This window comes from Aedes aegypti, chromosome 1 (genome assembly GCF_002204515.2).
Source record: "Aedes aegypti strain LVP_AGWG chromosome 1, AaegL5.0 Primary Assembly, whole genome shotgun sequence".
NCBI classification, from domain to species: domain Eukaryota; kingdom Metazoa; phylum Arthropoda; class Insecta; order Diptera; family Culicidae; genus Aedes; species Aedes aegypti.
In genome coordinates, this window is record NC_035107.1 from 147,429,971 (window position 1) to 147,444,457 (window position 14,487).

The 14,487-nt window shown below is 42.6% G+C and overlaps 1 protein-coding gene across 1 annotated transcript in view; it reads right to left on the reverse strand.

Annotated features, from left to right (window-relative positions):
- The window catches only part of LOC5575286 (cell division cycle and apoptosis regulator protein 1), an 84,850-nt gene that overhangs the window by 8,680 nt on the left and 61,683 nt on the right, over positions 1-14,487 (reverse strand). Inside the window, exons 7-9 of the mRNA XM_021850518.1 lie at positions 11,721-13,052; positions 11,422-11,657; positions 11,227-11,342 (exon numbers count right to left, since the gene is read on the reverse strand). Coding sequence (XP_021706210.1) covers positions 11,227-11,342; positions 11,422-11,657; positions 11,721-13,052 — 1,684 coding nt within the window. The remainder of the gene's footprint in view (positions 1-11,226; positions 11,343-11,421; positions 11,658-11,720; positions 13,053-14,487) is intronic.

The window sequence follows — 14,487 nt, forward strand, 5'->3', positions numbered from 1 at the left end:
TTTAAAAACAATTTCATTTTTTGATCATGTTGCAAAATGTCAAAAATGGCGGATGTTTCAAGCTATCAAAAATGGTTGAAATTTTAATATTTTCTTCTTATTTTGTTTACCGTAAAGTACTCATATTTCGCGCGCGCTCCTAATTTCGCTCACTGATATTTTAAACATGTTTTGCGAAAGACATTTTTGTTGGATAGTATTTTGAATAATTCTACTTCAGCCATGGTTGCATAACGTGCAATTAGATAGTCCAATATGTATCAACAAATGTTTTTTTTTTCTTTCTTTATTATTGAGACTTTCAGCTCTAGGCTGGTTCATCTCATATTGATAGAAAGAGTGGGGTTGTTTAGGAAAAGGGAAACCTGGTTAAAAACCAGGGGGATGGGGAGCTAACAGTTTTTGAAAATACATAATTATTTTTCTCTTCTGGTTCTTCAATGTTAACATTTCAAATGTTTTCGGTGTACCGATGTCCATCTCATACCCGGGTACTTGCGGGGTCTGTATCTGTTTGTCTCCGTGTTGCTTTTTCGGCATTCATTGTTGCAGTTGAGGATATCTCTCGGGGCTCTATGTTTCGCGTGTTTGGTCTATATTGCGTCATAAATTTTAGCATCCTTCAAAAATTTAAGCAGCTTAGTTCGGCTATCTTCATCTTGACTGAGTGCTGTTTGAACACACACAATACCGTGTTCTCTTCGTAAGGGGTCGTCCATAAATGACGTAGCTTTTTAGGGGGGAGGGGGGTCTTCACGAATTTGTGACGATGTGTGACGAGGGGGAGGGAGGGGTCCTAGCTAGTGGACGTAGCATTCAAAATCACTTTGGTAAAATAAAAGGCGCTGAAAAATGACATACAATTATTTTTTATCAAACTTGTTTTTTTTTTACCTATAAAGTTGGGTTACTAAATGATGATTCAGCTTCATAACATTCATATGACAAGATTGAAGAAAATCTAATAAATTTTAGATTTTCTTGATAAATGCCAACAACTTACTTTTACTTTTGCTGGCTCTACGTCCTTCAAGACATGACCTGCGCCTGGGAGGGAGGCACCGATACTACACACGAAATATGACACATTTTTTTTTCAAACTGCAAGAAAACTCCAATTTACCAACGACAATCAAGGCAGACTTGATGAAAATCGCTAGTTTTCTTTTGTTGTGTACCTTCGAACTTTTCGGACAAACATTAAAAAAGGGCCAAAGTTTTCTATGCATTTCATTTTCGTTTTTATTAGAAAAAGTAAAATTATGCGTATTTGAATACTTTATATTCAATCAGAATAAAAGGTGCTATCGTGACATTACTTTTGAATAGGCATGAATAGCTTATCAACCGATTTTTTGTCACATTTGATGTAATGCAAAAATATATTTTGATCGCTTTTTCCATGTTTGTCCGTTGTTTAAGATCTGGGCTCACAGTGACAGTTCGTGACAGCAGAATCTCGGCTCACTATGACGTACAGAAATTTCGTATCGGTTTCTCCCTCCCAGACCTGCGCCACAATGTTTCGCCAACAAACTCGGTCCATGGCTACTATGATGAAATGCGATCAAACAAATTTCTTGAAAGCTTCAAATAATCATGTAAACATTATATTTTATTTATGTCCTAATAAATTAATTTATAAATAAACAAATTAAAAGTTAAATAAATTATTTAAAAATCAATGCTTTAACGACTTGGATCACTTTGGATTTTCTGACAAAGCCTTAAAAAACATATGTTCGTTCTTGCTAATATAACATTAAAACAAGATATTTATTCCGTGATTTATGCTTTCAATGTTGCAGAAGATCTTCACCCTATCAACTCATCAATTTGTTTTGATCAATCAATAATCAATAATCTTGATGAAATAGCCTGGACAATAGATTTGAGTGTTATCGAAATTGTTCTATCATTCAATTTTCTTAAAAACTCGGTAATTTGAAGAAAGATTAGTTTCATTATATAATTGTTTCATATAGGTTGTGCAAGATTATTTCAGTATGGGGAACGATAATGAAGTTTAGCTGACATATTAATAAAGATTAATAATTTGTTTAATAATCGCTAAGTTTCCAAATATTATAAGTGTAATATTTTATATATCTGGCCACTGATTGCTGAATCGAATTGCATTTGGATAATAATGATGAATATCCATTTCAAATTAAGATGTTTCAATAATGTTGATCATTTTCATTGCAATCTATTTCCTAACAAAGAATAATTTAAAAACAATCTATTTTATTCGTTATTGTTAGGTTCATCAAACCAATTAGAGATTTTCCTTTTTTTCTACATTTTCAGTTGTAAACTAGTTTTTTGTGGTATACAATTCAGCCAACATCTTTAGTTTATTCAAAACTATTTTGCAAATTACTCTTGAGCGCTACTGTATATCAAACAATTATCCGTTAGATTATCATTACGTTTCAGTCAGTAATTAATATCAAACTTTGTATTGAACTTCTGAATTCCAATTTTTTGTTTTAACCCAATTGTTAAGGAAAACAAATTAAAAAATGATGGGGGGGTGGGTTGCTTGATATGCTACGTATTTTCCAAGGGGGGGTATCAGCATTTGTGACGAAATGCTACAAGAGGGGAGGGGGGTGTAAAAAATCAGTGGAAAAAATGCTACGTCATTTATGGACGGCCCCTAAAAGCTCCAGACTAGGACAACTGGCTATGAAATGTTTGACGGAGTTGTGGGTGTGGCAGGTTTCGCACGATATTCTGAACTCGTCCCCATTGGCTCCCATATTATGGGAGAGTCTAGTATGTCCCGTGCGTAGTCTGGAAAGGACAATTTGGTCTCTCCGTGATGCTGGGTCGTCCCATCGTTCAACATTGGGTTTGATTTTCCTAGCAAAAGTTGTTCGGTCTTGATGCCAACGAAGAGACCATGAGTCCCAGATTACTTTTTTAACCCAAAGCCTTACGTCGTCCGCCGGAGCTTTGGGTGTTAGTAGACGACTTTGTCGACCCCGATTTGCCAGCATGTCCGCTTGTTCATTGCCGTGTATTCCACAGTGACCGGGCACCCATATAAAGGATACGGCAATTCCTTGCTCGTCCAGAATGCGTTGTATCAGTTGTATAAAAGGGTGCTTATTCATCGGGGGTTCAATGGCCTGTAGTGCACTAGCTGAGTCAGAAACTACCAATATCGATGTTGTGCTCGGTTGAGTCACCGCCCGGAGGATCGCTGCTGCTTCCGCCGAGAAGACAGAACAGATCTTCGGCAGTTTGTGGAATTCGCTAATGTTCTTTCCAAAAACGCCTGCGCCCACAGAGTTGCTTTTCTTGGATCCATCCGTGAATCTGACGTCCGCATGTTGATACTTTCTTCCGATCAACTCATTGAAGTGGCTCTGCACTTCGTATGGGGTGGCACCTCTTCTGAATTTTTGTCTAATATGATTGTCGATAGTAGGAACTTTTGCCAACCAGCTTCTTGGCCCGACTCGGTGGAGCCCAGCCACCGGGGGAAGCCGGTAATTGGCCACGCTTTGTAGGGTACGGTTGGCTTGATCGGGAAGGAAGCCAGCAGACCCGTTTTCTCTGGTACGTTCGAGGTAGCCGATAGCTCGGTTGCAGAGTGCATATGCTGTTTTGTATTCGAGTGGCAATATTCCTGCTTCCGAACAGGCTGCAAGAGCTGGTGTGGACGGCAACACACCTGAGATGATTCTAATTGTTTTATTGAAAGTTGGCTCAAGCATGCTTAGAAGAGCGTCGAAAGCCCGGCTGTTGATTTCGATACCGTACAGGATCCTGCTTACGATAACGGCGTCAGCGACACGAAATCTAGTGGTACGATCACTGCGTGTTCTACGCCCAGATATAGCCCTGATAAGGTTCTGTCTGTTTGTACAGCTGTCTTTTATATTTTTAAAATGTTTTTGGAAGTTCAGCTTCCTATCTAGGGTCACCCCCAATATTTTAATGGCCATTCGCATTGGAATTGCAGTTCCATTAATTGTCACTGGTCTTCTTGGTGGTAGGTGATTGGATCCACAGATATGCAATCTAGCACATTTTTCGGCTGCTATATCAAAGCCGTTTCGTGTCGCCCACTTAACGACGGCTGTTACGGCTGCTTGTAGCTTCCTGCGAATTAGCTTTGGGTGCTTACCCGTCATCAATAATAGTACGTCGTCGGCGTACACCAAAATGTAAACGCCCGCCGGGAGCCGTATGAAGACGCCATTCATAGCTACCAGAAATAAAGTCACAGCTATGACCGAGCCCTGAGGCACTCCGGTTTCTTCAGGGACCGTTTTGGATCGATGGTTGTCAACAGTAACCTGAAAGGTGCGGTGCAACAAATAATTTTGCAGGAATTTCAACATATTGCCAGTAATTCCCCAACCAGCTAATTGCTGCAGTACTCCGGGCATCCAAGCTCTATTGTAGGCTTTGGCTAAATCCAAGGACGCCAATTCAACATGTTCATTTTGTTTCATGGCGTCGTCTAGGATCTGTCCTAATGAAGCAAGGTACGTGCCAGTACCGAATCCGGGACGAAACGCTGCTGCCGGTGGTCGAGCTTTCGGCCAGATTCAAGGAATTCGGTCAGACGGCGATTCACCATCCTCTCCATTACTTTTGCTAAGCAGCTGGTTAAGGTGATTGGCCGAAAATTATTCACCATGTTTGCTGGTCCCGTTCCTTTTGGAATTGGGACTACTAACCCATGTTTCCATTGTTCTGGAAGAGTGCCATTAGTCCATTCCCTATTAATACTTTCGAGAAGATGACGTTTACCGCAAGGCGGTAGATTCTTCAACATTGGGTACCCAATATCGTCGAGACCCGCAGATTTTCCTTTGACCTTTCGGAGGGCAAAGACTAACTCTCTCATGGAGAACGGAGTGTTGAAGTCCTGTCCTCGGTCCGGTGGTATGTTCATGTTTGCGATTGCTGTTGCAGCGGTCGGATTATGCTTAAGGAAGGTTTCATTGTAGCGCTGTATGGACGAGGCCTCCTTGAAAAAGTCTGCCAAGGCATCCGCAATGATAGTCGGATCTCTCGTAACGGTATTGTTTATTTTCAGGGCAATACCTTTAGATCGCCTCTTACCCTGCAGACTATTAAATCTGTTCCATATCTCGGTCGCGGATTGACTGTCATTTATGCCATCGAGGAATGTTGTCCATGATTTTTCTTTGGCCTCTCGTATAACTTGACGGCAGGTGTTGCGGAGCTCGTGATATCGGTTTATGGCTTCAGTTTTGTCTGGGTGCACATCGGGAAGTCGCTTGCAAGCTCTCAACGCTTTTCGTCGTGCTTTGATCGCTTTTTTGGTTTCGTCCGACCACCAGTGAATGGCTCGTCGTCCAGGGTTAGAACTCGTTCTAGGGATCGTATCAGTTGCTGCACTGTTAATGATGGCGGAAAGATCCGTGATGTTCGTTGGACAGCGTGCGTTGCGTTTACTTTCTACTGTTTCTTGGAAGCTAGCCCAGTCGACTGCCTCGTATTTCCATCTAGGGCGCCTGGACGTTTCCGGCACTATGTTGTCAGCTAGAGACAGTGCGACAGGGTAGTGATCACTTCCATGCAGATCTGGGTTAACAGACCAGGAGAACTTGTGGCCGTGGCGCGAAGAAACCAGTGAAATATCGATTGCAGACTCTGTGTTCCCACGCATGAAAGTAGGAGAGCCGTCGTTGAGAAGAAGAAGCTGATGTTTGTTAACGATGTTCACGATATTTGAGCCGCGGGGACAGTTTTTACCGCTACCCCATGCCCGGTGGTGGCCATTGGCATCTCCCATCAGTAGCATCGGCTGCGGGATTGTTCTAATTATCTCCTCTAACCGCTTTTAAAAGTTTGACAATTTACCGTTTGGTAGGTAAAAGGACACGACCGATATAGGAAAGGGCCATGATAATCGAACTGCTACTATTGGCAATTCGGTACTTACATGAATCTCGTCAGCTGGTATTTCGGCGGATATTCCTACAGCTACAGAGCGGTATAAGTTGGTTCCACCTTTGGTGTACCATTTGTAGCCATTACTTAGTGTCTTGTTCATAACCGTTGAAGTGGCTCGGTAGATTTCTTGCAAGGCGATTACCGTAGGTCTCAGATCGTGAACGAGTAACTCCAGGCCAGGGAGATTATGGAAAAACCCATTGATGTTCCACTGTATCGCGAAAATCCTTTTACTGGTTGTCTGTGATGGCGGTGACACACGACCTATCAGATCCCTACCGAGCGCAAGTTCCTGCGTTGGACCCGCGACTGGTGGAAGAGATAGGGTTGCGGCGGTGACGGGATTTCGGTGTGATGCCTTTGCAGGTCTTTTTAACAGAAGAGTAAAATTCGTTGAGTTGGGATTTTGTAACATCTTATCATTAGGATTTTTTGAGCATCCGGGTACTATCAAGGCTCGAGGGCCATATCGGGAGCGATGCAAAATGTCATACAGGTGGGAATTCGTAGCCTCTGGGCCGAGGGAGGTAAAACATTGTTCCTCGTTAGTGGGACAGCCAACAGTGGTACGTTGTTCTGATATACAATTAGTGTATCGAGATGTTGCCATTTCTGGACTTTCTGGGGCGAAAAACGGGCCAGGTGCGGACCCCGACAGAGCTCCACCAAGTGCAGGTCTCGATGTGGGACCCAGGCTTGGCAAAGATGAGGGAGCCGCAGGCTTGCGATTAGAGAGTTTCTGGACTTTTGTTGCTCTCAAAGGTGTCGATGGCGTGTAAGTGCGACACGATCTTCTTGGATTTCGTCTGGGAGGATTCTTGGTTTCGTCGTTGTTCTTCGGAGGATTGGACGTCTTGGTCTTTGCCTTCTGATTGGTTTCCAGGGCACTGATTGTATTTTTCCATTGCTTGCATCCCTCGTTGTCCTTAGGGGAATAGGACATACGTCCCTTTTGCGTCCCTCTTCCAACCCTGACAGAGCACCAGAGGTTATCCGCCGGTTCCGGTACAGCCAAGACTTCCGCACCGACGGGGCCCTGGTTACCCGGACAGTATGTTGGGGACCAGATAGCCGTAGCGGTAAACGCGCAGCTATTCAGCATGACCATGCTGAGGGTCGTGGGTTCGAATCCCGCTGGTCGAGGATCTTTTCGTAAAGGAAATTTTCTCGATTCCCAGGGCATAAGAGTATCTTCGTACCTGCCACACGATATACACATGCAAAAATGGTCAATCGGCAAAGAAAGCTCTCAGTTAATAACTGTGGAAGTGCTCATAAGAATACTAATCTGAGAAGCAAGCTTTGTCCCAGTTGGGACGTAACGCCAGAAAAAAAAAAATGTTGGGGATTCCGGGGGACAGGCACTGTGATCTTTGTGCGTCCCGGGGACAACAGTTACGCCAGGATGTCGGGGGTTGTCCGTTAGTTCCGGTAGGGGTGTATCGTCCGCACTAACGGGGCCCCGGCTGTCCATGGCCCCTGTTGCAATCGTGTTGTTCGTTTCTTGTTCATTTGGAGGTTGTTCAGTTGGGGATTGCTCAGTAATTTTTTGGGTGTCTACAGTCTCTGCGGTGAATTGCGGAGTGAAGATGGTAAGATAGATGGTAATCTCTATTTATTAGGCTGTTGTGGTGAGAAAGAACTGAGCATATTTGTTTTTCTTTTTAGTTTTTAGCTTTACCTCCTCATTTGCGGTTTTTACTTTTTCGCTTGGAGTCGGTGATTAAGCAGTTGGATTCGCCAGAGGGGCTGCTATAGTCAGAGCCGGAATGGGCTCTTTTAGAAGGGTTTGAGGTGTGAGTTGCATTCGAAGTTTCTGTCTTCTTGGATATGGCCGAAGTCATGCTGTGGTCTGATACATTGCCATCATGCCCTTTTTCATTTGTTGGGTGCCTGTTATTCTTTGATGCAACAGTCGATACCCATTTTGTGACCCGTTCGGCCACTTTGGGGTCAAGGATCGACGATTCAATGGCGGATTCTTCCGAAGAAGAATGAGACGCCATAGTCACCATTTGGTCCTGCGCTTCTGTTAGATCGACGATCGTTGGAGTATCTTGCTCACTTGGCGCCTTTTGGCTGCCCTGGAGTTGGGAGATGATTCGATTTTGCCGAGCAATATGTCTGTCTTTCGCTACCAACGCATCTTGTAGGTTCTTAATCGTCTCGGTGAGGGCAGCAACCTGTTTTATGAGGTCCGCTATGGTACCGTGCTCTTTTGCGGTTTCGATGCGATTGCCAACATTGTGGTTCTGTAAAGCTCGCTCCATCTCAGCCATCCTCTTTTCTCGCGCATCGGCATCTGTTTGCAGCTTTCTGATGGTATCCTTGAGTCCCAGAATTTCCGAATCTTTGCTGGCATTAACGACTCCTGAAAACGTGCCGCTGCTTCGACTGGCTCCTTGCCGAAGTTCGTACTCTCTACGAGCTTGTGGATACGATAGGTCCATATCCACTCGTATTTGCTGAATGGCTGTCTCTTTCTCGTACGCCGGACACTTTCGACTCGACACGGGATGTTCTGCTTTGCAATGTTTACAGGAGGGTGTTTCAGTACAGTGGTATCTCGGCTTCGGCGTTGCATCGGCCGAATTGCCTTCAGCACCGGCAGATTCCTGGTCCTCAGGGTGGATTTTGCAGCAACGACCACATACGCGATGGGGACTCGTGCAGCGCTTTCCCGTGTGACCATATTCCCAACAGCGGAAACACAGCATAGGAGAAGGGTAATACTTTCGGGTTTTACGGCGGGACCATCCAAAATCCACGTGTTCAGGAATGACGGTCCCCCTGATCGTGAGAATTATGGTGGCCGTGTTCTCTCGTTAGCCCTCACTCAGTCCAATGGAGTCATGATTTGTCACAACACACTTTCTTTGGTTCAGGAACGGATGTTCCGTTATCCGTATCGGAGTCCTATCCTGGAGTTGTGTCATACGTAGTAGCCGGTTGAACTGCTCCTTGCTCCGCACCTTCAGAACGTATGATGAGCCCTTGTTCTCTTTAAAAGCCCCGAATATGGGACCTCCAATTGCTTTTTCGACGGATAAGCGTAGGAGAAAAGGGTCCTGTGGAATTACACCAGCGGTTGATTCCATTTTTAGGTATTGCAGTTGCCCTGCGATACCTTCCGGGTCCATAAAATCAGGCAGTAGTTGTCCGGTATAGTCATCATTTTTCCGGTTATCTAAACTACCGTAACCACCACCGGGGCCCCCTGGGTCCCCTGGATGTAGTGGTCGGCCGTTAGCCGGCATTGTGCCGGCTGGCCTGGCCAGCGGATAATGAGTGCTCGACGATTCACTCTACTATTTTGTTCCGTCACTAACTAGTTGGGGAACACTGCGATACTGACAAGTGACTGCTGCTGCCTCAACCCTTCACCGGAAAGTTTTTTAGTTTCCTTTTCAGGCGCCTATTTTTATTCGGGTCACTATATCGCACACAACAGCGAAGCAACGGTCAAACAATACAATGCAATGATGGTTGACCACCGAAGCCGCGTGAGAGAATTTTTTTTGGATCCTGTTTTTTTCACAGGACTGAAACGGCTGTCATCTACGAACAACTTGAATGAAGCCAAAAATTTGGTGCTGGAGATGGTGCTGATTTGACAGCTTGCCGTAAAACGGTGCGTTAAGCACTAAACACAGGCGTTTCGTAAGCGGCGTGAATGCATTATATGCATTTCAATTGTTTTTCTGGTGTTTAATTCGTACTCGACTGCTCAGTTTTCCGTGACTATAAGTTACTACAATCTCCCAACTATTTTGGCACAAAATCTCCGTTAGTTGTACGTAGGATATTTTGCTCGTGCGACATATGTCGCTTACGCGCGGGGTTTCCTGTGCTCAGAGCTTATATTTTGTTTACTCAGCACTAGCGCCACGCATGAGGTGGCTGGCTTCAAGAACTAGTGCTTTCTTCAGGGGGTTGGTTTTTTTTTACTAATTTTTTCCCGAATTTAATCGGACTTTTAGTGGATACACTAGCACACCTTTAGTCACTGAAAACATACCGCTTTTCCGGGTAAGGCGATCGCAAAAACCACTCAAAAAATGCCGATATCTCTAACACGAACACGGTTGCTACGATTAGCAACGATATCCCGAGCAAAACTGTGGATCAACAAATGTGGATAAAATGAGAGTGAGCGAAATTAGGAGCGTGCGCGAAATATGGTAGCATCACGGTAAGCAAAATGTAGCAAAATATATGATTTGAAAATAGTCTGTCGATACTCTGTTACTATTGAACTAATGGAAAAAATATATTTTAGTAGGTTTTTTAAGTGTATCTTTACATATGAGACACATTTCTACCTGTAGGTCACTTTGTTTCTATTCGCCCCACTTTTTCTATTCACCCCGTTTTACGGTATTTCCGTTTCCTTTCTCATTCACGTTCATTCACTCAGGGTTGCCATTATGCCAGATTATTTGGGGTCTGGGTCATTTGGCATAACATTTTTTCATCAAGAACAGCCATATTTTGAAAGAAGGGATATAATTCTGGTTATTCTAAATGACCATTATGCCACATGACCGTTATACCAAATGATTATTATGCCAAATGGCCCGCTCCCGATTATTCGGGCGCTGCCAAACTTTTGATGGAGAAAAAGATAGAGAGACAAACTGCTCATTATGCAAGACTTTTTCAAATTCAGCAGGACTTTGCTGTCTCAAGTAAACTATTGAGGGTTTTACTATAAATAACAATGTTTTGGCGCTTATAAAAATACACACAGTGACGTAGAGTTTATAAGCAAATATCGAATGAGGTCGGCTCCGTAATGCCTTATATCACTTGAGCCTGCGAATAAACAGTTAATTAGGTTAGTAGATTTTCATAAAATTGAATTGTAATTGAAAGCATTTCAAACGTTGTTAATGTATTGAAAATCAACGATTTTGACGGTTACACTTTTAAAAGGGCACTTGAAACTTTTAAGTATTTTTTTTGCAAAATCTGCCCAGTGGTGTAAATAGGTTTATTAGCCATCTGGCGTTTAAAGTTTTGATGGCTTGGTCGATAATAACGGTAAATTAAGCACCGTAACTGCACGTAATGAACAAAGTAAGAAATATGTTGCTTCAAGCTGCTATGCTATACTACAATATGAATTCCAGTTTGAAGTCAGCTTGTGGTAATTTAAAATACAATGTCTTAAGTCGCAATAATTATTACAAATAATAATAAATCAATAAATATTACAAGTCCTTGCTTCAGACAACGGGATCGCATGTTATTGACGAAAATTCATTTGTGTTAACTTACCTGCCACGTCGTGACGAAGAAATCGACGAAGAACGCTTGGGATCAGCACGATGCATCACAACGCTAACGCGATCGTAAACGTTGGACAAAGTCGAAAAATATTCATTTGACTTTTTCTGTAAGAAAAGAAATGGAACAACACCGAACAAATAAATATTAACCATTCGATATATTTTTACAAAAACCTCAGCATACCGTTATATCGCGAAGATTCTGCTCGGCATCCACAAGCTTGCGAGTGAGACTCTTAATGTCGGCGGCTTGATCTTTAACTCTCTCGTTGGAACGGCTTTGGCTTTTCGTTAGATCCGTGTTCTGCCGACGCAGGTCAATCAACAGCTGTTCAGTGTCTTCGCGTGCTTTCTCGGTACGCCTCATTTGTTCCAGAAGCTTGGGAATGTCGAGGACACCTCCGTTATGCAACACCAAACCTATGGAGTAGGAGATAAGGCAATTACAATTATCAAACGTCAACGGTTCAACGCCAAACTTACCATGGTTGGTCTCGGGTATATCGCTTTCATCTTTCAAAGGCTCGAGTTTAATCTTCTTAACCGGAGGATCATCAGTCCCTTCAGCTGCTTCATTTGCAAGAACACTCTGAAGATTAGTTTTCAGTTGTTCCACAATGTTGCAATTACCAGTGGCAAGTTCCTCTAGCTCGGCTTCGGTTAGCTCAACAATTTCAGCTTTCTCTGCCTTTACCGAAGCGGTACCAGCATCTTCGGTGCCTTCAGTTGCTGGTTCCTTCTCTTCCGCATCCTTTTCCTTATCATTGACTTCTTTGTTATCTTCAGTGGTTTCCTTGACCTTGTCCGTCAATTTACGATAGTAGAGTGAATCCCTGGTAACAGCTTTGCTTACCAGTCTGCGAATTTGGGACCGAGAAAGTTTCAAGCCAAGAGTATAGAAGAGATCTTCAACATCTTTGTCGAATATATAACCGCAATGGCTTATGTCAAAGTAGGTAAACGATAGCAAAAGATCGCGATCTGCGGTGTAATATTTAAGCCGCTCCCTCTCCTTCTCTTTGTCCTTCTCCTTGCGACGTCGTTCCTCTTCAGATGCGTCGTCAAAGCGAGACCTCTTACGTGAATCACGATCACGATCGCGAGCACGTTCTTTTTCTTTATCATCTTTATCGTCCTTTGACTTTGTGCTTTCTTCGGTGCTCTTCTCTTTATCTTTAGCTCCATCACCGTTCACCTTCTTGTCATCATCTTCTTTCGCCTCTTCAGTCGTAGACTCTTTTTTAGGTTCATCTTCCTTCTTACATGGTAGCATATGAAGGGCTTTGTAAATGTTGAACCCAAAGTCACGAGTCAACATTTCATTGAACAGTTCCGCGAACAAGGACACCTCGAATGAATGCTCTTTGGAATCTTCTGGACGGTAGTCCAACAGAACCGACAGTGACATAACCGCGCAATCAAATTTACCTGATTTAGCCGTTCTTGATGGATGAACGATAATATGGGGCTGCTCTGGCAATGAATAACGTTTCTCCAAGAGCTGACGTTCTTTTTCAGTAAGCTTGGTCGGTTCCGGTTTCTTACTGGCCTCATCAATGGCCTTTTCTTCAGACTTGGAATCGTACTCGTCAATTACGGTTACCTCGGACATATCGACGTTATCCATTGTTTCGAATTCCTCGTCTTCCTTTTCAGCAGGTTTATCTGACTCCGGCTTGGCTTCCGTTTCGTCAGTTGCCTTTTCGGCTTCCTTGTCCTTACTCGGGGTTTTGTCCTCGCCATCTTTACCTTCAGCGTTTGCTTTTTCCTGCTTGAGAGCCTTGGCCAATCTTGTGCAGAGGGTATTCTTTACACCTAGAAAAAAAAAAGATAAAATTTGTCATCTCAATTAAACGGGTAGATTATGAGACTCGACGTAACGCAATGGAAGGTGCGAAACAGCTGTCCGTTCTCATGAAACGCACATGTTCTATCAAAGGCTCATCGTATCCTACAAGCTTAGCATAGCTTAGACTGACTAAACATATCGATTGCTATTCCGTGATTGACCGAAGTTAGTGAATATGCACAAAGAATCAACTAGAAGTTCGGCTGGGATTGGCTACAATCTTCTTCAGTGTGCATAATTCAGTGCCTCTATTTATACATGGTCAATAACGGCGCCGGCCACGTCCTTGCAGTCAGGTGGGATTGAGGGAAGGAATGTTAGTGTGTAACCTTTGCTATTTGGAGATCGTGTTTCCACAAAGGATCGTTGGGTCACAGGATTCACTTTGATAAGCGATTAGACCATGATAAACGATTATTTGTGAGATATAAACATACTTAGGAATATAATATTTTCAATTGACATGAAAAATGTTCAAATAAGAGAAAATAATGTCGTTACTTGAAGTGACAAACCATTCAAAGTTTGTTGAACAAACAGCTAAAAGCAACATTCCTACAGCTGTTAGGATATTTTACTCAAATTGAAAAAAAAAATCGATTGGCTTGACCATCACATAATATTGTTATGCCGACACTTACAGTGGCGAACCATTCAAAGTCTTTTGAATAAAATGAAAGTTTTGCAAGTCTCCACTTTAGCACAGACACACAGACCGAACCATTCAAAGCTTTTTTTATTTATAAAAATATAGGTAAGGGATTTTATATAAAAAATGTAAAACAAAAAAGTTATGAATAAGAGTTTATGCCGACACTTACAGTGACGAACCATTCATAGTTTGTTGAAAAATCATAGGGGGAAATCCTCTATGGCCGGACAGGCTCTATGCCCGGACAGTTTGAATTTTCCAAAAACGAATAATGATATTAAGATTTTAGTATTCCAGGATTATACCAAAACAAATTTTTGCAGTGTATACAAACTATGACGTTTTCATGTCCAAACGTAAACAAACAGTAGCTGTTAAAAGTTTCACTCTGATACAATCTACCAAAAAAATGTGAAACGATAAAATTTCATACAAGTGTAGCCACATATGTTTCTTATAATTTAAGCTGAATTGTCTTCGTACGTTGACTTCAGTAAGTTTTGCATTAATCACAATGCAAAATTTATTAGAAAATGTAGAATTTCAAAGAAAAGCAACCTTTTTTGTAAACCATTGCAAGTCCTCTATGGCCGAACACCTCTTGTCCTCTATGACCGGAAATGTTAACCTAATAACTGGGATCTTATTTATAATTCGCTTTTTCATAAATGTAGGGTACAACAAACAAACAGCAACAAAAATAAAGCATAAACAACTTTCGATCCTTTGAGGCCTTATAAAGTGCAGTA